This window comes from Serinus canaria, chromosome 4A, assembly GCF_022539315.1.
Source record: "Serinus canaria isolate serCan28SL12 chromosome 4A, serCan2020, whole genome shotgun sequence".
NCBI classification, from domain to species: domain Eukaryota; kingdom Metazoa; phylum Chordata; class Aves; order Passeriformes; family Fringillidae; genus Serinus; species Serinus canaria.
This window is the reverse complement of record NC_066318.1, coordinates 4,218,669-4,243,682: the sequence shown is the minus strand read 5'-3', so window position 1 is coordinate 4,243,682 and position 25,014 is coordinate 4,218,669. Positions and strand designations below refer to the sequence as shown.

The following is a 25,014-nucleotide window of genomic DNA, read 5'->3' as shown; positions in this document are numbered from 1 at the left end:
TTATAGACCTTCTCCTACCCTAGAAGTCTTTCCCCCCTTCCCAGAACAAGGGCTGCTGGACAATAAATGTCCCCTCATCAGCAATGCTCAGCCTGGATAAACAGCTTGTCTTGTTCTATTTGCACTTTGAACAAAAAGCAGCATAGCAGCACTTAACAGATGAACAGACATTGATCCAGGCAGAAGGCTGCAAAAGCTTTATGGAAACTCAGCTCCTGCTCCTCCCTCGAACTGAGCCCCACAGGACCAGCAGCTGTACCTGCACATCCCTAAAACAAACCTCCTTCCTTCCAGCTCCACTCCCACAGAGCAGAATTTTGGAGCTCCTGAGGGGGCTCCTGCTGCACTGGGAGTTCAAGAAGCAGCAGGATCCTCTGGACATATTTAACAAACACAGCCAGCTTCAGAGGGTTACTGCAGCAGCCCCTCAGCCTGAGCACTCTCCCTGCTGTGTTTCTGTTTTCACAGGGCACCCCATGCTCAGGCACTGGGGATGCTCTGCTGCAGGCACAGGAGGAGCTGCTCCCCTGGCCAGTCCTGATCCATCCCAGGAACTCTGATGCTGAGGTCTCTCATGTGAACAAAATGAAGTTCTCTGCCTTCTGCCAAGATTGTTTACAGATCATTTCTATCTCCAATACCATCATACACTGCAGTGCAACATCCAGAGAGATAATCTGTTTTTAAGGATTTGCAATTACTCCTCACTCATTAGCCTTCCAGCTCAGTCCAGGCAGGTTGGAATTGTGCTTTCTTTCATTTTCTTTATCATGTTTTAATAAGAGTTTTAACACAACCAGATCTCTGTACAAAATGACCAGCTCTGTTGTAAAATCATTTATTTTCCAAACCAAACGTTTATCCCAGATCAATACTTGCCTTTTTTCTCCTCTTTTTCTTTTTCAGACTGCATAATGTAAGCACTGCATCCAGTAAACAGCCAATTAATTTTAAGATTGTTCAAGAAACAAGCAAAAAAAAGAAATCAATACAAAACTCTGGTTGTATTGAAAAGTGAATTCATCACATTAGGACTCCTCATCATGAGGTGTGTGTATTCTGCACATAGAAATGTGTACACAGACCTCGCTCACAGCTGGCTCAAAAAAACATAACAAAAATCTCTTATCATGGGCAGAAAGTCCAGTAAATGACAGTCACTGGTCCGAAAAAGGAGTTATTATAACTATATAACTATATAAGAAGAACAAAGGCTAGACACGCCCAAATCCCTCCATCTTGTCCCCAGAAACCCCTACACCAAAAATCCTAAAACCTACATTTACACCCTCTGAGTACTTTATTTTTACATTATCTAAACTGCTGTGGCTTTTATCTCTTCCTGTAAAGGTGGCAGTTTGCTCCATGGTTCGTAATTGAACCCACAGGTGTTCTGGGCTGTGTGCCAGGGTCTCTGAGCCCCCTGGCAGGGGTCCTGGCAACTCTGGACTCCCAGAGGGATGTCCTGGGTTCTGACAGGGTGCAGTCAGGGACTCCCACTGGGGTGCAGTCAGTCAGGGACTCCCACTGGGGTGCACTCAGGGACCCTCACTGGGTGCAGTCAGTCAGGGACCCTCACTGGGGTGCAGTGAGTCAGGGACCCTCACTGGGGTGCAGTGAGTCAGGGACCCTCACTGGGGTGCAGTCAGTCAGGGACCCTCACTGGGGTGCTGCCCCAGCTCTGGGCCCTTCTCCTGTGCTGAGTTTCAGGAGCTGCCCAGCTTTGGGGCCATGCATCTCACTCTGTGCTGCACTCACCTTGCAGAGGAAGCTGATGTTGAAGCCCAGAGACTGAGCATTCCTGGAGCCAGAGTTCATGTAGTTGCCCAGGAAGAGCACCAGCTCCAGGAGCTTGCTGAAGCTCTCGCTCTTCTTGAGCTCCTCACAGGCCAGGGTCACGGCCATGATGTCGGGTTTGATGTTGTTGACGTGCTCCTCGAACATCAGCCGGAACAGGATCCCGTTGAGCCGCGCGCGCAGCATCTTCACCGAGCTCATCTGCAAGCACCAAAGGCTGGCTTAGCAGGAGAGCTCAAATCCTCAACAGCTCAAAAAGGTCCAATTCTAATTGTGAGAACACAGCACCAGCCAGCAAGCCCACGGCTCCTGCCTGCCTCGTGCTCCCAGGCACCCAGCACCTCTGTGTGTCAGACACTTGGCAAAGGAGAGCACTGCACTCATCCCTTCCTGCTCTGATACAAAGGTGGGAGGTTGGAAACCCTGACAAGGAGGTTACAGTCCTGATGTTGCAACACAGCAGACACTGAAAATAATCTACAATGCTGACTCATTAATTTAAATCCCCAGACCAAATTCACTAGCCTAGGTCACAAAATGCCTTTCGTATTTTGCACAAGTGATCAGAGTTATTTCCTCCCACTTAGCACACAAGAGGAATTTAAATTAGGGAAAAAAAGATGTACTGAACATTGTTAAACCACTTGAAATTTTTCATTTAATTGCAAAAATGGTTATATTCCAAATCTAGCTGATCTTGGCAGAGTACAGATAGATTTCTTCCCCAATGTATTCACCACCAGGGGTGTTCCTGAAGCACTTGGCAAGAAAAGCTTTGCTATGTGACAAATCACAGATCTTGACTTGCAGAACAGGAAGATTTTGATGTGCTCCTGTCTCTGTTGGCCAAAATCTGGCCATGGTCCTTGGAGGAACCATGATTTTTCTACCAGTGCTATCTCCCAGCAGAAGCAGCAGCAATAACTTCCACAGGAAGGACTGGAGTGGCCTGAATAATAATGAATTCATTCTAAAATGAACACAAACACGAAGGCGCTCCAGATGGTCTCAAACAATTCCTGTGATCAGGCTGGAACAAGGAAAAGGGAAGGATCAGAAAAGAAGCATCTCAGCAGAACTAGTGATCTTTTTTTATAAATCTCCATTGTCACTAATTTCTCTCTGAGCCTCTCTAAGCCAAAATCATTGAAAGTCTTGAAACATGATTCTTCTAATCATCCTGTATTTCAGAAATATCACACTGAAAACATCTGCCTTGAAAGGATCTACTTACACTAATCCGCAGTAGATGGAAATTAAAATTAATCACATAATTTGCTTTAACTTTTGTAGAACAATCTCAAATTGCTGTTTTTACTCAAAATGGCACAGAAAAAAAATTGACAAAAGCTTTAGATCCCAAAACCAGAGTGCAACAATACATGTGCAAGCCCACAGGAGAGTGTGACATCAACATTAGTGAAGAATAATCCTTAAACTTGAGAGAAGTGTCCTTTCTTCTTTAATCCTGGGTGGTGCCATGGAACAGTGATCATTTATTAGCTTTTGACCACCAAGCCAACAGTTAAGTTTTAATTCCATTCCCTGACCTACATAATATTTAAAACTATTTTGATAATTTCCTAAGAGCTGTTTGCATGTGGGTTGTTTCCTTAAGCCCAGAAGATTTTTATACACAGAATTCCCTTTAGGTATCAGCAGAAAATGGGCACAAATGCTATTTTAGTTCCTCCTGCCTCACCCTGCCCTGGTTTCCCCTTTTTTGGGCCTGTTTCTAAATCCACATGCTCAGTGGCAGAGAAAGGAGTGATCCCATCCTGAATTTGGGGCAATCTCCTAGAATTAGGTAAGGAGCAAAGCCTACATTCACTTGGAAAGCTCAAATTCTTTATGGCTTTAAAAAAATTACTGTCAAAGGCATATATAGATATATATTTATATTTATTTATATAAGAAACGAAACATTCCAACAGGTGCATGGGACAGCAAGCACTGCCTTCCTCTGCAAACACTTAAAGAGGCAAGAGAATGGATATTTCTTTTCCAGCTGACTGTCAGTGATGGGCTGCATGTCATTATTTCCCCTTCTGGGCTCTCATAAAGGTCTTGTCTGAACTCTCTACCTAATCAAGTTCTTTATTCAGTTCTTTATGCTTTATTATCATCATTCAATTCTCAAGCCCTGTATTAAAAGGAGGATCAAAGGCTATTGGAGAAAGGCAAAAAGCACAATTAAATTTGCCTCACTTCCTACGAAAAAGCTGACATTCCTCTAATAAAAATTTGTCAACTTACTCAGACAACTTAGCCTCTTACCTATGTTATATTAAAGTTGCCTTTTTTTCCCCTGGAAACATTCTAGGAAGATTAATTCTGCAGCAGCTCACAAAATTACAATGAGGCCAAACAAGCAGCCAATAAATTCAATTTAAAAGCCTGAATGACTTTAAAGCAATGGAGGTGCAATCAACTTGTACAATTCTCGATTCACTTCGTCTGCCTCCCAGCCAGGACTGCTGAGCTGGTTACACAGGAAGAAAAGGGGCACAGAATGTGCAGGTTTATACAAGTCCTCACATTTATGCTTTTGTAACACTGGAAATGTTCAGCTGGCACTGAAGTGGAAATGCAGCTCCTCACTGAAGCTGCAGCTGTTCCCCTCTCACAACAAATGAGCTCCTGAACACGAGGTTTAGGTGCAGAACTCAGGTACCATCCTGCCCAGCTGAGTCCGTGGCACACAGTTGATCCAGCTCCTTTTTCTGTTTTAATTTTTTTTTCTATTTTTTCTTTTTTTTTTCCTCTTTTTTTTCAATTTTTAAAATTTTCTAATTTTTTTTTCCTATTTTTCTTGCTCTACTTCAACACCAATGCAAACTTTCCTTTAGAGGAAGTTGTGGTGCCTTTTTTGATCCCCGGATATAACTTCAAAAAGTTCCAATACCTAATTAGAATATATAATTGATTTGAACATTCATCTAAATGAAAATGCAGTTCTCATTTTCATTTCCCTATCAGCTGAATATTAAGTTAATCGGTTCTCCCAAATAAGTTAATCTTTTACCAAGTGTGGTTTTTCTACACAAATTTTAAGCAACTTATTCCAAACGTGATTAAATTTGATGGGCAAAGTGATTATCCAATTTACATATCTTAATAATTAACACACCTAAATCTATATAAAAATAAGGGGACACACTTGAAATATTATTTAAGGTAGTCTGTCTTCTATTCCTGAAGTCAAGGTTAAGATTACTATTACTGAGAAACTCCAAAATTAATTTGACACATTGGAAGAAAGAACTTCAGTCAAGACTTGAGGTTCAGCTGCATTTCTTCCACTTTAAAGGACAGTTCCATGAAATCATAACCAGAAGCAAAGCCAGCATTTTAGCACCAGTGCAGGACCCACCAGGCAAATACTGGTTTTTATTAAAGCAGATGGCAGAGCTGAATAAGCAAACAAGCTTCAGGAAACTTGGTTCCTTCACAAGGCAAACAGCACCATTTGGAGATGTTTGATTAAGCAGTTTTTGCTAATTAATGTTGCATTAAATACTTGGAAACTCTCTCAACTTGCTCTCGTCAGTGTTTCCCCAGGAATCTGGGGAACAGTGGCCGTGGCACACTGGCACTGCTGGGAAATACAGGGACTTCTCTGGCTCTTCCAGTACCCAGAGGAAAAGGCCAGGCCAGCTCCAGCCCAGCAGGAATCCCAGCCTGGAGGAGCCCCAGACATGGGGTCAGCATCCGCAGGAGGAATATCACCTGGGACAAGGCAGGAGGTGTGTGGGAAGGGGATTTATTTCTGTCAGCAGGAGGGAGCAGGGGATGATCCAAGTTGAAAGATCAGGGGGAAGCACTGAGGAATTTACAGCAGTAAACCAGAGGAATGCCTTCCCAGCCCTTTAAGCAAGGTCATTATCATGCACAATTGTGATTTCTTAGCTGATTTTAGGCAGGAAAATGAACAGAATTCCCAAACATCAGAGGCTTCCTTTGTCCTAACACCTCCAGCCTGCCTGCTTCCATTGAGCATTTCCCTCCAACACACTCCAGATATGGACTGCAAAAAACCTGCACAAAACCCAAGGAATTTCTCACTTTGACAAATCTAGGTAGGGGGAATATACCCATAAATAGGTGTACATATAAAGTAATATATAATATATGCATATATCACAACACACATATTCATAGGTAAGTTTTGGTGTGTCTACAGAGATAATACATATGTCTATATTTTAAATATATATGCATGCTATTATTGCTTCAAAGAAAGCAGCAAATATGTATTTATAGGGATTTTTAGATTGTTACTGATGAATAAATGGCCATGTTTTACTTCTTGTGGTAAGGCTAATTAATGTATCCCACTTCTACCAAAATTCCTCATCTTTGTTTGGAAATTAAAGATTTTTGGAAATCTATGCCATTTATTAAAAGAAAAGGAAATCAATAGGCTAAAGTTTTTTTAAAATAAAACTTTAGCCTACTGATATCTTTCATTTTCTAAATCCTCTCCAAAAATCTCATTAGGACAAATCATATTCTGTTACTTCCCCAACTGAAAAATAATTTTTAAAAAAAGGCACTCAAAAGCCACTTCTGCAGCCAAATTATGCTCAAATCAGAGCTTTTTAGTAAAAAAAAGTCTTTTAAGAGGCCTCTATTTCTGTTTTAATGCATTTTAATGTACATAATGCCTTAAAAATCCAGCAAGAGCAAGCGTAGCTCCTGTGGAGCTGGGGATAAATCCTGAGCACGTTCCAGAGGCTCTCATCATCATTTTAATCTCCTAGGCTGAGAGGGGAAGTGAAAACAGGAGCTCATTTGCCTAAAGACTCCTGAGGTCTTTGGAAGACCAGGAGCAGAGAGTGATTCCCAAGGGCTGGCACAGAACCCAGGGTCCCACCCCCACCCCCAGGCGTGGATGAAAAATTCCTGCAAAGGCTGGAATTCCTTCCAGAGGCCCCAGCCACTCTGGGAGCCCTGCTCTTGAGCAGATCCAGGGACTGCAAGGACTGCAAGGAGCAGAACACAGGCTGCAATTTCAGTTCTAGTCCAAGTTCACCCCTCTCCTTGAGCCATCCTGCAGGTTTATGTGTGTAAATACAGATGTCTGAAATGTGCATGCCTCCATCCACAGAAAACGTGGATGTGCACATGTCAGCTCCTGCAGCTGCTTACAGGTCTTGGTACAGAACAAATTGATCAGCTGCCAATGCCAAGGGGGAACTGGATTTTCTGTGGGCTCCTGGAAATGGATCTGCTTGAAGGCAGAGGGTTCTTCAGAGCTGTTCTATAAACATTCAAGGGAAGACAGGCAGACGAAGGGTTTGGTCTGGCACCTGAGTGCCTGTTGTTTTTAATGCTGCACTGCAATTCCTCCCAGGAAAACCCCAGGAACCAGAGGGGTGCACCTAGGAAATGCCCCTAAGGATGATCTGCTTGGTCACAGCCCTGCCCAGGCCGGCCTAATGCATACTAAAGAGATTTTCTGATTCCTACTCATCAGGAAATACTAACCTTTCCTACTGCAGGTCTTTCAAAAACACTAAAAGCAGAATTTTATCCTTACATTTGTTTCTTTTTATGTGCCAAACTGGAACTCTGCAGTCCATCCTTGCACTGATACTTACCACAACCCCAAACTGCTCAGGCTCGGCAAGATCGTTGTATTCATCCTTCAATTCAGCTAAGGCATTGAGTTCCTTCTGCTCAGGAAGATTCTTCACCAGGTTCTAAAACAAACAAGGCATTCTATCAAATTTGTTACATGAAACTACCTGAGATATTAAAAATAACACGCTTAAAATACCACAACATGGAAATGCACCAGGAAATTGGGGGACGTTTATTTTATTTACGCAGCTCCAACTTGATATAAACATCAAATCAAAGCAGCAATTATTTAATACAGACATCAGCTGCTCTGCTGCAGCCTGTGATCTGAAGAATGTATTAAAAGGTTAGAGTATCATTTTTCAGGGCCTGACAGCATCAATGAGCTTTGTCTCTCTACAATCTCCTCTTGCCCTAATGGTTGCATCTTGCTCATTAAATATCAATCAAGAAATAACTGGTCTGTGTAAAACATGACAGAAGTAGCAAAAAAAAGAAAATTAAAATCATAGGATATTCAAAACTTCTGTGCACAAAGGACACTTAAAAATACCTTGTAAAAAAAGGTCGACAACCCAAAATTGTACAGCTCTTTTGGATGGCAAATAGACAGGAACTCAAAAAGTTCAGTTTGCTGGCAGTCTTATTCATGCCCCCAAAGAAAATTGTCAGTTATTGTATGATCTTAGGGTGTCAAAATACAGATATGGTAAGTATTTAAAATACTTATATTATGATTGAATAATAGTTTATTTTAAGAAATACTCAGTAAAAGTGTAGATTTGCATTTAATGCATCATTTTTTAAAATGCATTAAAATATTGCATTTTTTTAAAGTGTAAATTGCATTTAATATAAAATATTTACATTATATACAAGTTGAAATCCAAACAATAATGAATGTGTAGTAGAGAAGATCAATATGAAACTGCTCTGCACTTCAGCTATCCAAGGTTGCTCCTCCCCCTTGATTTTTGATTTTCCTAAACCTGAAGGTTTCCTAACCCTAATCCTCATCTGATCTGACATCTCTGATCAATAAACCAAGTCCTCAATAAAATCAGGGCTTTGCACCTATTTTCAAATACTGAGGCAACTCAGTTTAGACCACAGCTCCCAGAACAACCATTCTGCAGGCCCAGGAGAGGAAGAAGAAATTAATTCAGAAAACCTTGGGGGAAGGGGGTGAAGGTGCAAACAGGAGACAGGGAAGGATGAAAGGATAAATCCAGGCCCAGTGTGGGAGCAGGAATCTGTGGATGATGTTAAATAAAACAGCAGCAGCATTGCTGGGGTGCTAAATCTTGGTGACTTTTAGGGTTTGATGGCTCCCTGCTGCTCTGTCCCTCCTCGGAGACCACGAGGGGCCATGGGCACACGTGCTCTCCTCCTGGAGAGGCAATCAGACAGTCAGAGAGGGATGTGCACAAGGTGAATTCCATCCTTTCTACTCTCCAGCTGAGAGATTTGGGGCTCAAAATGAGACTAAACCAGCCTGAGAGCAGATTTACAGATGGGTTTGGAGCTGCAGCAGTGTCCTGAAACATTCAGGGAGTTTCATCTCTCACTAGAGACTGGCAGAGCTGTTTCCACAAGAAACCTCCTGGAGCTTCATTATGCACCAGCCTGAACCATCTTCAGCTTCTCTTCCAAGCTGACACACCAGAATTCTCAAAGGTTTCCCCTGAGAAGGGGGAATCCCAAGGAATTCTTTTGTTAACAGGGCCTTTGAAAGGCCCTTTTAGTGCTACCTGTGGCCATAGTCAGAAGTGAAATCAATGGAACAGGGAACACAACTGATACCTGCAGCTGATGCCCTGTCTCACTTGGATTCTTACTCCTTCCTGCCATTTTCCTTGGGGAATGAGCCATAACCAAAAGCAGAGGCATTTTCACCTACCTGAATCAAGGATTCACTCAGCTTCTCCTCATCCACCTCTAAAATGATATTTTTTATTTCTTCGTAAGGCAAACGGAAGGAACCCAAAAATATTGCTGAAATCCAGTAACACATCATCAGAATCAAAAAGGTCAGAAAAGATTGATACACAAAGGCAAACCATTCCTAGCAACTCAAAAAGTCACATCTCCATCCACGTTGTTTCACAGTTAAGAAGTCTCCCACATAAACAAACACCAGGTAGGCCCACTGCTGCAGTTTGACTAATAATAAATTTCCTTTCTAAGAAATAGAACTATGACAACAATTTCAACTTTTAAGTCAGCCTCAGCTGCTCCTAGCAATGTTACTTTCCATTAAAGTTTAATCTTTATGAATGACATCTACCTTCCCACTTAAGCAGATCTACCCAGCCAGTAACAGATATATTTAGCTATTATTATTATTATTATTATTGGTTCCATAACCATGTTTGAATAGCTGCACAATTGGGTCAATGACATTGATGTGATATTCTAGAAAAGATTCCACATCAAAGTGGCAATGAAGAGCTGGGCAAAGGAAGAAAAATGCCTAACTCTACCCCTTTTAAAGATGCTGAACTTCTACAAGAGACACACAGAATGCAAACCCCTCAAAGATGGAGCTCTCAATGCAATTTGATCTCAGAATGTTATAAAATCTCAAGAGAGCCCCATTCAGTAAACTACAAAGAATTCTTAACAGATGGATCAGCATAACATTGTGAACAAATGCTTTATATCCAGCCTAACTAGTGGGGCTGATTATCCTGACTCCATGCTCTCAAAACTTGGAGTTTTCTATCAGTTGTGAACTATCCCATCATAGTTCATTTTCTGCTCAGGGATGTGGCACTAAACAATGCCCACACGTGGATTTATACACTTCTCTGCCATGGGCACAGCTGGACCAGTGACATTTATGGTGTTTCTGATTCAAATAAAAGACTCTGCTACTCCTAATGATTGATTGGCCTGCATAGTTAGGGAGGAAAGAAGCAAAGATGGCACAAGTGGGCTGGGTTTGTTCCCATCTGTAGCAGTAGCACCTGCACCTCTGCAGCCTGTTTGGTCATTTGGTCATCTCCCTCCCCTTGAACCTCCATTTCTGCATTGCTCTGACCAGGAGAAACCATCTGGAATGGCCCCTAAACCCCAGCCCAGCAACCCCCCAACCCCACAAACCCCCCCAGCCACCATGCTCTGCCCAAATTAGTGATCACTTAATTGCCCTTCCAGTCCTGAGCAGTTAATTCTGTCAGTTAATTGAGAGAATTAACTGACAAAACCCCAGGAACTCATTAAGTCATTTTTTCATGTGACTTTTTTTCATTTTTCCCAAGTTACACAGTGAATTCAGAATGTGTATTTAAACACCACTGGATTAAAGACTCATGTTCAAATTAGCAGTTTTTAGAGAAAGCAATTGCAAATGTAAACAAAAAAAGTCAATTTACAAAGACTGAGGTGCAGATGCTACTTAGACATTGACCTAATACCCTTCACATCACTTACATAAATTTTGTGCAGATTTTCCATCCAAAACTCTCAATTCTTTGATCTTCTTCTTTGACTGAGCTGCTTTCTTTTCTTCTGATTCTTCCACAGGCTTTTTGGCTGGAAAGAAGGTATTTATTAAATTCTATTCATTATTACAGCAGTTCCATCTCAGCTAACAGCAAGTCCATTAGCAAGCCATAATAATTCATCTTCCACAATCAGTTCAAGGCAAAGTGACTGCACTGCCCCCACCTGCTGTAAAATATCCAAACAAACAAAGCAAATGTCCCAAATTGAAAGGAACAAGAAATAAAAATATGACAATGAACAATTTTCCCAAGCACTATCAAATAATATTTATGTATTTTAACCCCATGAAATTTCAGTTCAGCTCCAGTTCATTGCAAGCATTTTCCAAAATGCAGGGATCTGGTGTTACCTCGAAGCACATGAGTGCCCTCTATTGAAACATTAATAATATTTGTAAGCCCTTCATCCAGAACCAACAGCATAATTCATTTGATATTTATCACCCTGAACAAAGGTATGTTTTCATTCATTATGTATGTTGTCAGTGGTAAAGAGCAACACTAAGAAAACAGTGTATATTTTAGAGTGATTCCTTTTAAATGATCAAGATTCACTAGTCTTGATATTCAGCACTTGAAATTGTATGGAAAGAAGGGTGGCATTGGAGCACCTAAAATATAAGCTGATTTTTTGCATAATTTAAACCAGTCAATTTCTACAGAATTTTCTTAGGCATTAAGTAAACCCATTAACAAGGATTTATTTCCTTTTAAATATCACATATTTGGCACTGAAGGAATAGAATCTTAATGTGCTTAACATTAATTGAACTTAATGAATATTTTAAGTCATTCAAAAGTAACTGAAAAACTGGAAAGTCAAATTAAGATGAAGTTTCAAGCAGACTGGATACAGTTTTGTTCTCTGAGCACTATTTTTTGTTGCACTGTAATGAGCCATCATGGGTTTAATTACAGGTTCTTTCCTAAGGAAAAAAAAATGTTAATTTTTACTGTGAAGAATAACATAAAACCTCAATCTCTTTAATAAAAAAAAATATAGAAACCAGGTATTTGTCTCCTCACACTCATTACCACCAGGAAAACACCTGGCACAAAGGAATTCTGCAGGGTTTATAGCCCTGAATAATCAGTTAATCTTGGCCATGTTCATGCCAGCACTACCTGAGCCAGTCCCAGGCAGTGCCCTCAGCCCCAGCTACCTCTAAAGAGTCTAAATCAGAGAAAAGTGAACAAAAAATGATTGAACAACAAAGGAACCCTTGCTCTCCCCTGCCCTGCACGCCTGCCACGAGCTGCTGGCTGGAGCTTGTAGCAGTCCTGAGCCCCCAGCCCAGGCAAGGCCAGCTCTGACCCAGCTGCCACGAGCTCCCTCTAAAACCCCAAAGTGTCACTTCAGTCAGTAATCAGCCCCTCAGCACTAATTGTGCTCAATTAAACAAGGCAATAAGAGCAGGTGCTCAACAGCACAAACAAAAATCCACCCAAGGGTTAAAAATGAGCTGTCCCATGGGCAGGCAACAAACATCATTCCAAGTTGTGTTCTGTCCCAGCAGAGAGAGCCTGGCCTTGTGTGACTCAACAAGGTGAGTGACCTGCTGCCAACCTGACCTGCCCAAGAGTTAAACCCTGCACAGCTCCAAGGACTGAGTCCTTAAAGCTCTGAACACCACAAACAGGTCCCAGACTTGTCTCAGGAGCTGGCAGCACCAAAGACAAACCTGCATAAAACACACACCCAGCTCCTTGAGTTCTGGAAAGTATCAGAACTGCAGAAGTCACTGTTTAAAAGAAAACAAGAGTAATGAATGTTTTTGTTACCAAAATCACCTCACTGAAAGGGAACTTTCTTCCTGCAGTGGTAATTGACACCAGTCAGGAAGAGCAGGTGACACACAGCCCTGGGAGCAAGAGTTCAAGGGCAAAGGTGCCACACCAGCCCAGTGCAGAACAGGGATGAGATTATTCAGCTGCTACAGCAGCAAAACAGGAAAAGTGGTTTGGGGTTTAAACAAATATTATTTTACAAACAGACACACAGAGGGTGAGCTGAGGCAGAATTCACAGCAGGAACTCTGCCTGTCCAGGGCACAGAAGGAGCTCCCCTTATCACCCCTCCTCACCTGTGCAGGTGCACTCCTCTGCTGGCTGTAAAATCAGGAACTGCACTTAAGCCACAGCAGATCACACATTGATAACAAACCACAGTTCAGGCCTGAAGGGCTGCAACACCACTACCTATAGACATCCATTTCACAAACAGCAGATGTCTGGGCTAGAATAATTTTTTTCTACTTGAAAAAGGCCAGAGGAAATGTTCTTTCCAAAAAAGTTCTATCTTCCCACACATGAGACTTCGGGGTTCACTTCGTGCCAACTCACAAAACCCAAAGAAACACCAGAGCCAGATGTTTATGTGACTGCACTAAAGCCACAACACAGCAACAACACCAATCTTACCAAGCCCAAATTCATGGGCAGAAAGAGACACAACTGAAATTTCTAGATGGGACAGCTCCTAGAATCTTCCACCACCATTTCAGCCATGCTTGAGATGACATGGAGCATCAGAGAGCTCTCCAAAGCTCATCCCCTCCTCTGCCAGAGGCTGTGCTCACACATTCCATCTCAGCAGTGATTAAACTGTAACACAACCACGGATTATGGAACGTGGAAAAATAATTAACTCAATTAAAAAGAAACTTGATACTTTGCAGAACTCAATGCACCAGAGCTGACCAACCTCCCGTCCTCGTCAGGCTCTCCTTTCACAAGTGCCTGTTCAAAGATAAAACACTCCTTGGTTTGATGCCACAGAACCAAAGGGAGAGATGAAAGGAAGATTTTAGAGCAGACAGCACAGGGCAGCTCAGAAAAGCAAGATGAAAAATCAGTCTGGAAGCTGAAGCAGCTGTGTTACTTCATAGAGACCTCGGAGCCAGCGCTGCGATTGTTCATTACAGCACTTTGATAGTGGCACTGCCTCACATCCTCACTCAAAATCAGCTTGTTTCCAAAGCAAGGCCTACAGACAGCACGAGAGCTGCTGCTGCCACAGCCAGGTGAAATGGCAGAAATGGGCAGGGTTTAAAAGCAAAGGTGCAGCAGAGGGGAATTGTCCTCACTCTCTGAGCTCTGCTGATGAAGCAGTAGAGCACTGGAAGAAGAGGTCTGGAGCAGGGAGTGCAACTGCTGAGCCCCTCATGCACAATCACTCACACCATCAGAGCTGCACAAGGTTTTGGGAGGGCTTTTCTTTGTACCTGACCTCAGACAGAAGAGGGACAGGGAAGGAGAGCCACCACAACAAAGCCAGAGCAGAAGCCAGGCCCTTCAGCACACAGAGTTTCTTCCTGGAGGCCAGCAAACAGAGATGCAAACACCAGCACCACAGAAGTTACTTTTCCCTAATTTAGAGCCCTATTAAGTTAGCAATAATACATTTGTTTATCAGTGCTGGAGGGAAAAAGCTGATGCAAGAAGCTGCAAGGCATTGTTTGCTGTTGATCTGACATTTCCCAGTGCATGGGCAGCTCCAGCTGGGAACTCCTCTAATCCCACTGCAAGTGCCCTGCTTGAAACCCTGCAAACCCAGCCAGGGCACACAAACCCCAAACAGAGCCTTATGGAAGCTTAAAACACATTAGGCAGGGCTAATGATAATCATGGCAAAGAACATACAAAAACAGGTTGAAATACTTTAGAGACTTAATTAGGAAAAAATCCTACCGTCAGTACTTTTGTACTTCTGTAGTAAAAGAAAGGAAGCATACATTATTCTTGAAAATTATCATTTTACACCTGTTCATTAATTTAGCTACTGAACAGCATTGGAAGGGGCCATGACTAATTTTTTGAAATATATATGATTTTATTTAATGATATTGAAGATGTTAAAGCATTTTATTATAAGCTGAAGTGTCTAGTTCATATGAAATTCCCTTCTTTCTTTAAATTATCAATGAATAACTTTAATAAAGAATTAACAGCAAAAACTGTCAGTCATGAATACGATGAGGATGAAAATTAAAAGGAGCTAAAAAGGAGTACACTGAATTACAGCATGGAGAAAGCAGATATTCAGGTGAACTTTAGCCTGCCTTCTCAGGAGCCTAAGTCTCCAATTTCTGTCAAGTCTGTTCTCACAGTGAACAAAAACATCCTCATATTGTCATGGGAAATGAACAAGTAATTTCATCTTATTTCCATCTGGCAAGAGGCTTCCCAATTGCATTTACCAGTATTTGGCAGCAGAAGTAAACATACAAAAGAAATTAACTGCTTTGTTATTGCCTCCACCTAAGAGAAGAGCTATGGCTACTACACGAGTGTAGGAGAAAAAAATTAGGTGTCCATGCAAGGGATGTGAACTACACACACAAGAGAAGACTTGAGCAGCTGAAAGTAAGAATTACATTGAATTTACCCCCCTCCACCCCCCAAAAAAAATTTTAAAACTCCTGATGTGATATGACTGGATACAAAGATGAAATAAAGAGCTAGGAATGCCACCAAAAGATTAGAAAGTAATTTGTAGCACAAAAGTGCAGCAAATTCTGTTGCAACACAATAAAACTTCTCAGTCTGCTAACTTGATCATCTTGGAATGCTACTGATCATCTTCCATTCCTGTGCTAGTCCTAGAGGCACTCAGAAATTGGAATAAAAGTCAAATAAAGGGGGAGAAGGAGCAAAGTCATACACAGAGCAGTCTCAAATTTGCTGTTCTTCTTTTCCCTCACCCACCCCAGGGTGTCCCTTGGTGTGCCCACAGCATTCCCAGCTGGAATGCCCCAGGGACTGGGACAGGGAGCTCAGCTGGGGCACAGCCTGACCTTCCTCCAGCCCCCTGGGAGAGCAGAGGAACATCTGGGAGAGCAGAGGAACATCTGGGAGAGCAGAGGGGCCATGCCCAGCTCTGGCTGCAGGCAGCACAGTGAACTCTGACAAGTCTGTGTGCTCAGGCCAACCTGCACAATAACCTGCTGATCACCAACAAGGGCAGACTGTCCATGGGCTCATGGAATGGCTCAGGTTGGAAAAGCCCTCTAAGATCCTCAAGTCCAAGCAGCACCATCACCTTCAGCACCGTGTGCTCAAGTGCCACAGCCAGGTGGCTTTGAGCACCTCCAGGATGCCATTCCCTGGTGGCTTTGAGCACCTCCAGGATGCCATTCCCTGGTGGCTTTGAGCACCTCCAGGATGCCACATCCAGGTGGCTTTGAGCACCTCCAGGATGCCATTCCCTGGTGGCTTTGAGCACCTCCAGGATGCCATTCCCTGGTGGCTATGAGCACCTCCAGGATGCCATTCCCTGGTGGCTTTGAGCACCTCCAGGATGCCATTCCCTGGTGGCTTTGAGCACCTCCAGGATGCCATTCCCTGGTGGCTTTGAGCACCTCCAGGATGCCATTCCCTGGTGGCTTTGAGCACCTCCAGGATGCCATTCCCTGGTGGCTTTGAGCACCTCCAGGATGCCATTTCCCCGGGGAAGCTTGAGTTGATGCTTGACAACCCTTCCTGTGAAGACATTTTTCCTGAGATGCAATCCAAACCTCCCCTGTTGCAACCCAAAGCCATTTCCTCGGCTCCTGTCCCTTGACACCTGCAGAAGCAGAGCTCTGGTGCAGGCAGCAAGGAGGAAGCCACAGGGGAAGCTCAACAGAGCAGTGACCGAGGAACAATTCCCTACCCAGCCCTGCATGCAGTGACCCAGAGCATGCAGAGCATGCAGAGGAGAGGCTCTGGCAGAGGCCACAGCTCCCTCAGCTGAAGGCACAGACTCTCCTGGGTCCTGCAGAACATGGGCCACACAATCCATGAACTGCAGGGACTGGGATTAAGGTGCTTTGGCATCCAAATGCACTTCCAGCTTCACTCTGGCATTTGGGCTCCAACTTTGACAGCCAGCAAACAGTTCCCCCAAATACCCAGAGAGAAATGCAAGAGCATCAGCAGATGTCAGCCACGCCTCCTGTCAATTCAGGCAGCAGCTGTGGGATCTCATGTTTATTCCCAATGCCACCTGGCATTTTTCAGTTCACCTAAAATCACTCAGTTACCAATTCCTGAAGCAAAATTAATTAAGCACTCCTGCTGTCACTCTGTCCTTTCTGCAATCAGAAGAGCTCAATACCTGGTACAGCAATAAAAAAAGAATTATTACAAAGCAAGCAATTGATCTAAAAGTGAATCCTACACTGAGCTCTCAAGATAAAAAATAAAACTAACAGGGAGGAAAAAAACATGGAACCTCTTGCAATCTTGTATGTTTTTTGCCTAATTAATGTAATCAAGCTGAAGGAAGTGGCATCAACCCAACAAATTATGCTCAGTGGAAGAATAAAAAAGATCATAACTTAGTTTTACAAATTAGTTTTGCAGAAAAAAAGTAACAGGGGATCTGTACTCTTATTAATTGTTTGTATAATTGATTGCTACTTTATTCGACCACCACATTTAATGACTACTATTAATTTCACAAGAAATATTCCTTGCTCTGTTAAAATTGCCCTAAAATGACTGTAAATAGTCCAATTGTCAATCTCTAGCAAGAACTTGTGCAGCAAAGTTGTACAGCTAAAGTGAATTTAATTACCCACTCTGCACTGGGATGGCTTTCAGCTTGCTATCAACAGCATCAAGGAGATGCCTGGGCCACAAAAAATCCAAAAAAAGACAACGAGCCAACAACCCAAACAACTCCTCTCCCCATGCACATACAGAAAAATCCCAAACACAGCCCCAGCTCATCCCAACCCCAAACACACCCCCAGCTGATTCCACAACTGGCCTGGCCTGGGGAAGATGCTGCTTTTGCTGTGAGACAGTCAAAGCAAATATTAACAATTCATGACACACAAATGGTCACAGAGACACAGATGAACATTAGAAATCAAACAACAGCAGGCAATCAAGGATTAAACTGCAAATTTCCTCCGTGGGTCCCATTTACTGTGTTGGAGATGTGAAGCTGGAATAAAACCCAGAGGCCTTTTCCATGACCTCTTGCCTTTGCTTTTCTCCACGAATACTGAAATGAAGAAACCTCAGGACTGTGCCCCCCATTTGTCCCTTTGCCACCATGCCCAGGCTGTCTCTGGAGGGGCTGGAGTAGCTCCCAGGGCTGGCAGATCCTGGGGGCAGATCCTGAGCTCTGCACAGCCCAGGGTCAGAGCCAGCAGAGCTCTCACAGCAGCTTTCCCGTGGGGAGAGATGTTTGCCTACGTCAATAACATGCTGCCCATAATAGCAGTTCTAATTTCAACAGCCACATGGCCCAGTTGTATTTTTTCCTCTGACATCAGGCCACCATCACCACCAAACTGAGACAGGACAGCTGTAATTATTTCCCAGATTCTGATGAGTTTCTTATCCATACAATTTTCAAAAGTAAAAAAAAAAAAGTATCAAGACTCAGGGAAAAAAGTCATTAAACTGCTGTCATATTTTACCAAGATTCTAGCAAACTCATTTTCTTTTATTACTATGAGAAGTCTAATAACCAGATATCTCTTAAATTATTAGTTCACCTACTGTTCCCCTTGATGATGCCCATAAAAGCTCACCTTCACAAACAAACACACTTATGGGGATCACATTTTCCAAAGGAACTTTCCAAATTATGGAGCTAAATTCCCAATATCCAAAAATCCTTTCATACAGTCAAGTTTATTAGCTATTGGTGTTTAATGGACAACACTAAAATGTCAGCAAAAATGAAGTGAAAAATTGATTTCTTCTATCAAACAATCCTGACTAAATATTGAAACACTAACTAAAACACACATGTCCAAACAGACATTTTAGTATTCTCTTCCTTTTTAAAGCCTTGCTCTATCAACAAGGTTTTAAATAAACATGCATGCAAAATACATAAACATATTGAATGCCAAATTGCTTGACTTTTTAGTGTAATGTAGCCCACCCTGGTTACACACTCTGCCCTACAATCACATATAAAATGCTACATGTCCACTGACTTAGTACACAAGAAATTGGATTTTATGTTTCTGTTTATTTGCCCATTTAGAGTAAAAAATAAATAAATAAGGTTAGCTGGTATTTATTGTTATATTGAACCTGCAGAACTCAAAAGAAGCTTTCATAGGCCTCAGGGCCAAAGCAGAACTTCACAGGATAAAAGGATGATATTAAAAATAATTGGCAAATGATCTGCCTTAATAGATTCCATTAATTTCAGTAGTAAAAGTCAGCACCCCATGAGGGTGACTGGTAAGCAGAGCTTTGATAGCTGATCAATAGAAATAAGGATAAAATGTAGGGAAATTAGTCCTCCACAAACCAATGTTGAAAACTGAGGCACAGTGTTGTGAACACACCCAGGCAATGATGATCTGCCCTCAAGACACACCAGATAAATTTCTGCCACATCACAGCATTAGTTCCAGGGGACCCACAGGCTGCTAAATTCAACTGCTTGCATTGTAGCAGCCTAAAAATAGAGCAGAACCCACAGCTCCCAGTGTCTCACCTTCAGCAGCAACGTCAGGCTCCACTGCTCACCCCAGCACAGGCAGGATCCACTGGACAGCCTGAATTTAGCACCTGTGCTCTGCTTACCTTTTCTGCCACCAACACAAGCCACCTTGGGCTAGAGTGACCCGTTAGCAAGGCAGTGTCTGTGCTAATGATCCAAGTCCTCAATGAAACAACAAAAAAAAAAAAATGCCAAAGAAAACCTTGACATTCACTGCACAGGCACTCCCATTCAGAAAATACAACTTGATGCTAATTCCACACTGACTGGTACCATGTGGCCTTCTTGCTTTTGGAAAGCCTTGAAGCCTTTTCACAGTAGGAAATGATTCAGTAGCAGTATTCCACAATAATTACATTCCCACCTCACAGAACAGAATAAAGCACCTGAAAGGAAGAAGTTTCAGAGACATTTCAGTTCCTCACGTTGCACAAGAGACACAATATAGAGAGTTGTAATTATAGCTTTACATGCATTTGAGATGATTAATAAGTAATTCAAAAAGCTGATACTTTTGTTATTATCTGTACTAATGCCTATGTACCTAATATTTTCAATTTCTCAATGAATTCAGAAACTTAATAGCATGATTGTTAACTTTTAATCCTTTAGATAGCTTTTGAATGTCTCCTTCTCCAAAGAACCTTTACCCATGTAGGTAACAGAACTATCCTTGCTCTATATAAATGGCAGAAATTCTTGCAATAGCAGCTGTTCTGTCCAAAGCAGCCTGGAACGGCATTACAGGTGAAGCAACTATCACTCAGAGAAATGGTCCATGTCAAGAGCAGATGACATTTTTTTGGGTTTTTTGGTCAGCAATAAGAAAGGAAAAAACAATTTTGCACATAAAACATAAAATCCATGGAGAGGGCATCATTTTTCTACAAACACAGAATCACTGCAGGTCAGCACAGTGAGCAAGTGGAACCAAGCCATGAATCAGACACATTTTGTCAGTTTATGCTTCTGCAGGAAAAAAAAAAAAACAACACATTCTATTTCTTTTGATACGAAGTAGATTTAGGAGGAAGTGCAGGATGTGGCTCTGCTGAAAGATGCAGGAGGCAGCTCTTTAATGCAGCCTTGAAAGAACTGCTTTGCAAGTAAGACCATCAATTTTGCTTATAACCACGGCTTTGTTTACAGAGGGATTTTATTTATTTAAGCAAACACATTGTTATTCCTAGAACTCTGCTGGAAGTTTTCAGCAGAGTGAAATATTGGTGCACAAGCTATTTAATAGTCAGCACCAACTGGCCTGGTGAGGAGCTGGTCTCTCTCCATCCTTGGCTCTAGACTTTTAATCCTTCCCCTACTTCACTTGGGTCACAAACTCCCAGCCCGTGTTCAGCTGCAGAACCTGCACTGGAACACTCAGCTGGAGCTCCCTTGACCAACACTGAGGGAGCTGCCAGAAAATGGATCCACAGCTCCAAAGCCAGCAGAAGGCAAAAGGAATGGCTATGAAATCATTCTGCACTGAGCACAGACCCAGACCTGACCTCCAGCTCATCCTCGGTGAAGTTCATGGGCATTCACAGATATCAATTCCTGCATGTGAAAGAGAAGCCCCTCTTGAGGAACATTGCCACAGTGGATAATCCCAAAGGCTCAGTGAACAAAGGACTGCTGTCAGACCCATGGGATGATTTAATCATATCATCACTGAATGGTTTGTGGTGGAAGGGACCTTAAAGATCATCTTGTTCCAAGCCCTGCCATGGGCAGGAACACCTTCCATTAGAGTTGCTCAGAGCTCCATCCAACCTGGCCTTGAGCACTTCATGTTGAGACCAACTAGATTCACATTAAATAGATTTTTAGGACGTCTAACCTAAATTCCCATGAAAATGTAGTTGCATACTTGAAGAGGAGCATCTTCTGCAGGTTAGTCTTTCTGTTCTGACATTAGAGAAAGCATTCTTCTCAGTCTCATCTCTTTATTTATTCATACAGAAGGGGTTTTATTCCAGGAATATAGATTTTCTATTTGTTTAAAAACAAACAAACCTCATTTCTTTTTGCAGTTCAACACAGATTCTTTTTTCAATTCAACTTCTGAATTTCTTTTTCATCGAATTCATAGGAAAAAAAATACTCTCTGTAAGAGCATTATAGATCAAGACTGCTTCATGAATGTATTCATATTTCATGCTAATTAGTCTTTGTACACAATCCCTGTCTCTGCAGTGCCAGTACATGTGTCTCTGTCCTCAGCTCCTCATTAGAAGTGCTGGGCTTCATTTGAGCACTGCATCACCAAGCCTCAATCAGACAGTTGGGAATGCAGAGTTGCCTTTCTTCCCCTGCTGGATCTCAGCAAGCTCACACACACAAAAGCTCCAGCTCCTGAGAAAAATGAGCATGGAGGAGGCACAGAAGGTACCAACTGCTAGCAGAGTGATCACACAGTGGGCTGGAATTCCAGGCTGCTGGATGTGTGGGTAATGAACATTTGTCTGTGTCACCAGCAGTGATCCAAACACTTTCCTAATGGGAACCTCCAACACCTCAAGGTTGGAAAAAACCCACTGGACCAGTTTCCTTTGTAGGAAAACCCAGTGCCCTTGAGAGCTCACCTTCCCTTGGCTTTTTTTTTATAGTCACAGCTGCTGTTCCATCTTTCCTCTTCAAGATTTTCATATTCTCAGAGTTGAAGTACAACTTAATACAAGAACTCTGTAAGCAACCACCTAAAATATAGCACATTACTAAGACAACTCAGTCACAACACTGTTATAAATACATAGAAGAGGTTTTTTAGACAATACATGTCTGTCCCCACTCCAATTCTATTTAAATTCTCTTTAAATTCTTCTGGTGAAGCTTTCTGACATTACTAATTGAAACTTGCAGAAACTCTGAGCAGCAGGGGCTTTGTTACTAATATTTTTCAGGAGTTTTTCAGTGCCAGAGATTGTTTAACCCAAAGCTGGCCTTGCAGGAGGCACACACACACACAGCAGAGCCCCTCCAATCTCAGTGTGCCACGTGGCACTGAGCAGGCAGGAGGATCATCAGTTGGTACCTGCACAACTACTGCAGTCACTCAGGAGCCAGCAGGATGCCTCATTTCAGATCCTGCTCCTCACATCTCCAGTAGAGAGCTCTCACCTGTCCCAGTGATGCTCCAAAAGGGTTAAGCACTGCCAATTAAAGGAAAACTGAAGGAATGGCCTCCACGTTAGAGCATCTGACCTGGATTCAGAACAGACAGAATGCTGATTCTGAAATGAACTCCATTTCTCCAGCAATTGTGGGGAATACATTATGCTGTACCTCCAAGCAATCCATGAATAATGATAGCAGCCTTCAAACAGCCCAGACCTCAGACTATTTCCCACCTGTCTCCTCATCTGAATACAATTTAATTCACACACAGGCTGTTCGGATTTGATTTTCTGAAGGTGCAATTATTGCAGTTCTTGCTGTAATGCTGATTAAGATAATGCCCAAACTTCTCTCTCAGAACCCTCTTATGGAACAACAATGCTCTGAAAAAACTCTAACTCTGCTGCAGATGTAAAGAGAGCAGGCTCCAGGAACAACAAACTGGAGAGAGGAAAATTGCACCCATCTGACCCATCCCTCTTGATTTTCCCCCCTTAGGAATCTACCACAAAGTTTTAAGAGCAGAGTCCTAAGAGACACAATCAAGGAGTGCCACACTGAGACCTGCAGGGAAATTCTGCCTCTGTCCAACACTACAGCATGAGCATTCTGAAAATGTTATATAAATTAAATTTATAGGAAAAGAAGGCAAAAATAAAACAGCACAACTGACACTGAGCCTAACTTCTGAAATGTCTAAATAGATTTTATTTTTTAGTCTGGGATATTCTTCATTCACTGTTACATGATGAAAAGAACTACAGTCAGTAGGTCACACCAACAGGACGTGTATTTTACATAGTCTGTTTTTTCAAAATAAATTATGTTTTCAGTGACTCCATATTACAAACTACCTTTGACATGGAGATTAAGTTATTGAAAGGTGAGTGCATTAAAATGCTATTTGAAATAAAACATTAAGAACTAATATTTGCAATCTTTACCTCCTAAATGGAACTTTTGCTTTCTTTTAGACCCTTCTGAACACTGTACTCATATCAGTCCTTTTGTCCTGTGAGGAATGACATGGGTCCTGATGCTCTGGAAATAAGACCCAGACTCTAAAATAACTCTAAGACCATCTAAGAATTTTAAAAATGTACATAAAATATATCAAAATACAGAGATATACATATATAAATCTATGCTAGATGGTAATAATTTCAGGCAGCAGTTTGTTTAAACCATGCAAAGCTTTTTTCACCCTTAAGTTTGAGAGTTTATCTACTGGATAAATCCAGTGGAGAAGAAAAGGAAAGTGAAAAATAGTAAACTAATAACTCACTCCTTCTTTATGGTACTTGAATTTATTCTGTTGCTGAAAAACAACAATTTCAAATACATCCAGAGATGAAAACAAACCAATCTGCTGCACTTCTGTGTGAAGAGATATGAAGACTGATGACCTAGGTGAGCAAGCCAAGGAAATGAAATTCCTCAGCACACAGCCCTGGGTGACCCCACACTGCAAAGCTGATCCTGCTCTGCTTGGATCCCAGCCTTCTGCAAGGAGAGCCTGGCCAGGGAAGGGAACCAAACAAACTCAGCCTGAACCATCAGCAGACCAAGGGAGCCACCTGCAGTTTGCAATCCTGAAGCAAATTCCTGGTGAGTCCAGAGGTTTTTCTTCCTTTTTCTGTTGGCAAAGCAGCGCAGGAAGCTGAGCCAGTGCAACACAGCCACGTTAACAGCAGAGATTTCTGCATCAAGCCAGTCCTGCTGCCTCACACCTACAAATGCAGCTGGCTCAGAGGAAATCTGGCCACAGCTGGATCCACTGAAAGCCTGCAAATGTTGAAGTTCTCTGATGAATCAGATCTGGGCTTCTCAGCATGGCAAATTCAAAGCCACTTTCTAAAAGCACTAATTGTTGCTTCCTTGTATTCACAAGTCCCAAATGCCAATGAATGCAAAGAGTTTTCCCTCAAGCTGAGTGCACTGACCTACCATATATTCTTGATACACAGTATATACTCATCATACACATGATTTATATACATCTTCTAGACATTATATACATTATACATATAAAACCAAAACCTGAATGTTTTGTTCATGTTTTGCTCAATTACAGCTTACATGGTAGTTTGTCTTTTCTCTTGTCCCTTCCCACTCCAACTCCCAAAATGTGAATAATACCACTCAGCTATTAAGATCTTACTTCAGTTTTGAAAACATATGAAAATGATTGTTGAATTGTGTTTTAAAAGTCTAATTGTAAAGCAACAGAACCCTGATGGAGAAGTTCTCCCTTGAGGCAAGCTGGGTGGATAATGAATTCTGCATTGGAACAATCCCAGTAGTTACAGACTATTATGTACTAATTACTACCTTTACAGACCTACTGTACACATAATTAATTTCTTCAGAGCACTACTATCATTCTCGACTGGCAAAATACACAACCTAAATTACAAGAGGCAGAAATTAACATGATCCTTTAGGGAGAAGGCATTAACTTGCTTTACAGAGTTTTGCAATTAGACCATCAATCAAACAGTGAGAAATGATTTGGATAGCAGCAGGCCCAGCCCTGAGTATTGTCCC

General features: G+C 42.2%; 1 protein-coding gene across 1 annotated transcript in view; it reads right to left on the bottom strand.

The window, feature by feature from the left end:
• The window catches only part of DIAPH2 (diaphanous related formin 2), a 168,167-nt gene that overhangs the window by 99,359 nt on the left and 43,794 nt on the right, over positions 1-25,014 (bottom strand). The window contains exons 20-23 of the mRNA XM_050974361.1: positions 10,819-10,920; positions 9,284-9,378; positions 7,401-7,502; positions 1,759-1,998 (exon numbers count right to left, since the gene is read on the bottom strand). Of these exons, the coding sequence (XP_050830318.1) occupies positions 1,759-1,998; positions 7,401-7,502; positions 9,284-9,378; positions 10,819-10,920 (539 nt within the window). The remainder of the gene's footprint in view (positions 1-1,758; positions 1,999-7,400; positions 7,503-9,283; positions 9,379-10,818; positions 10,921-25,014) is intronic.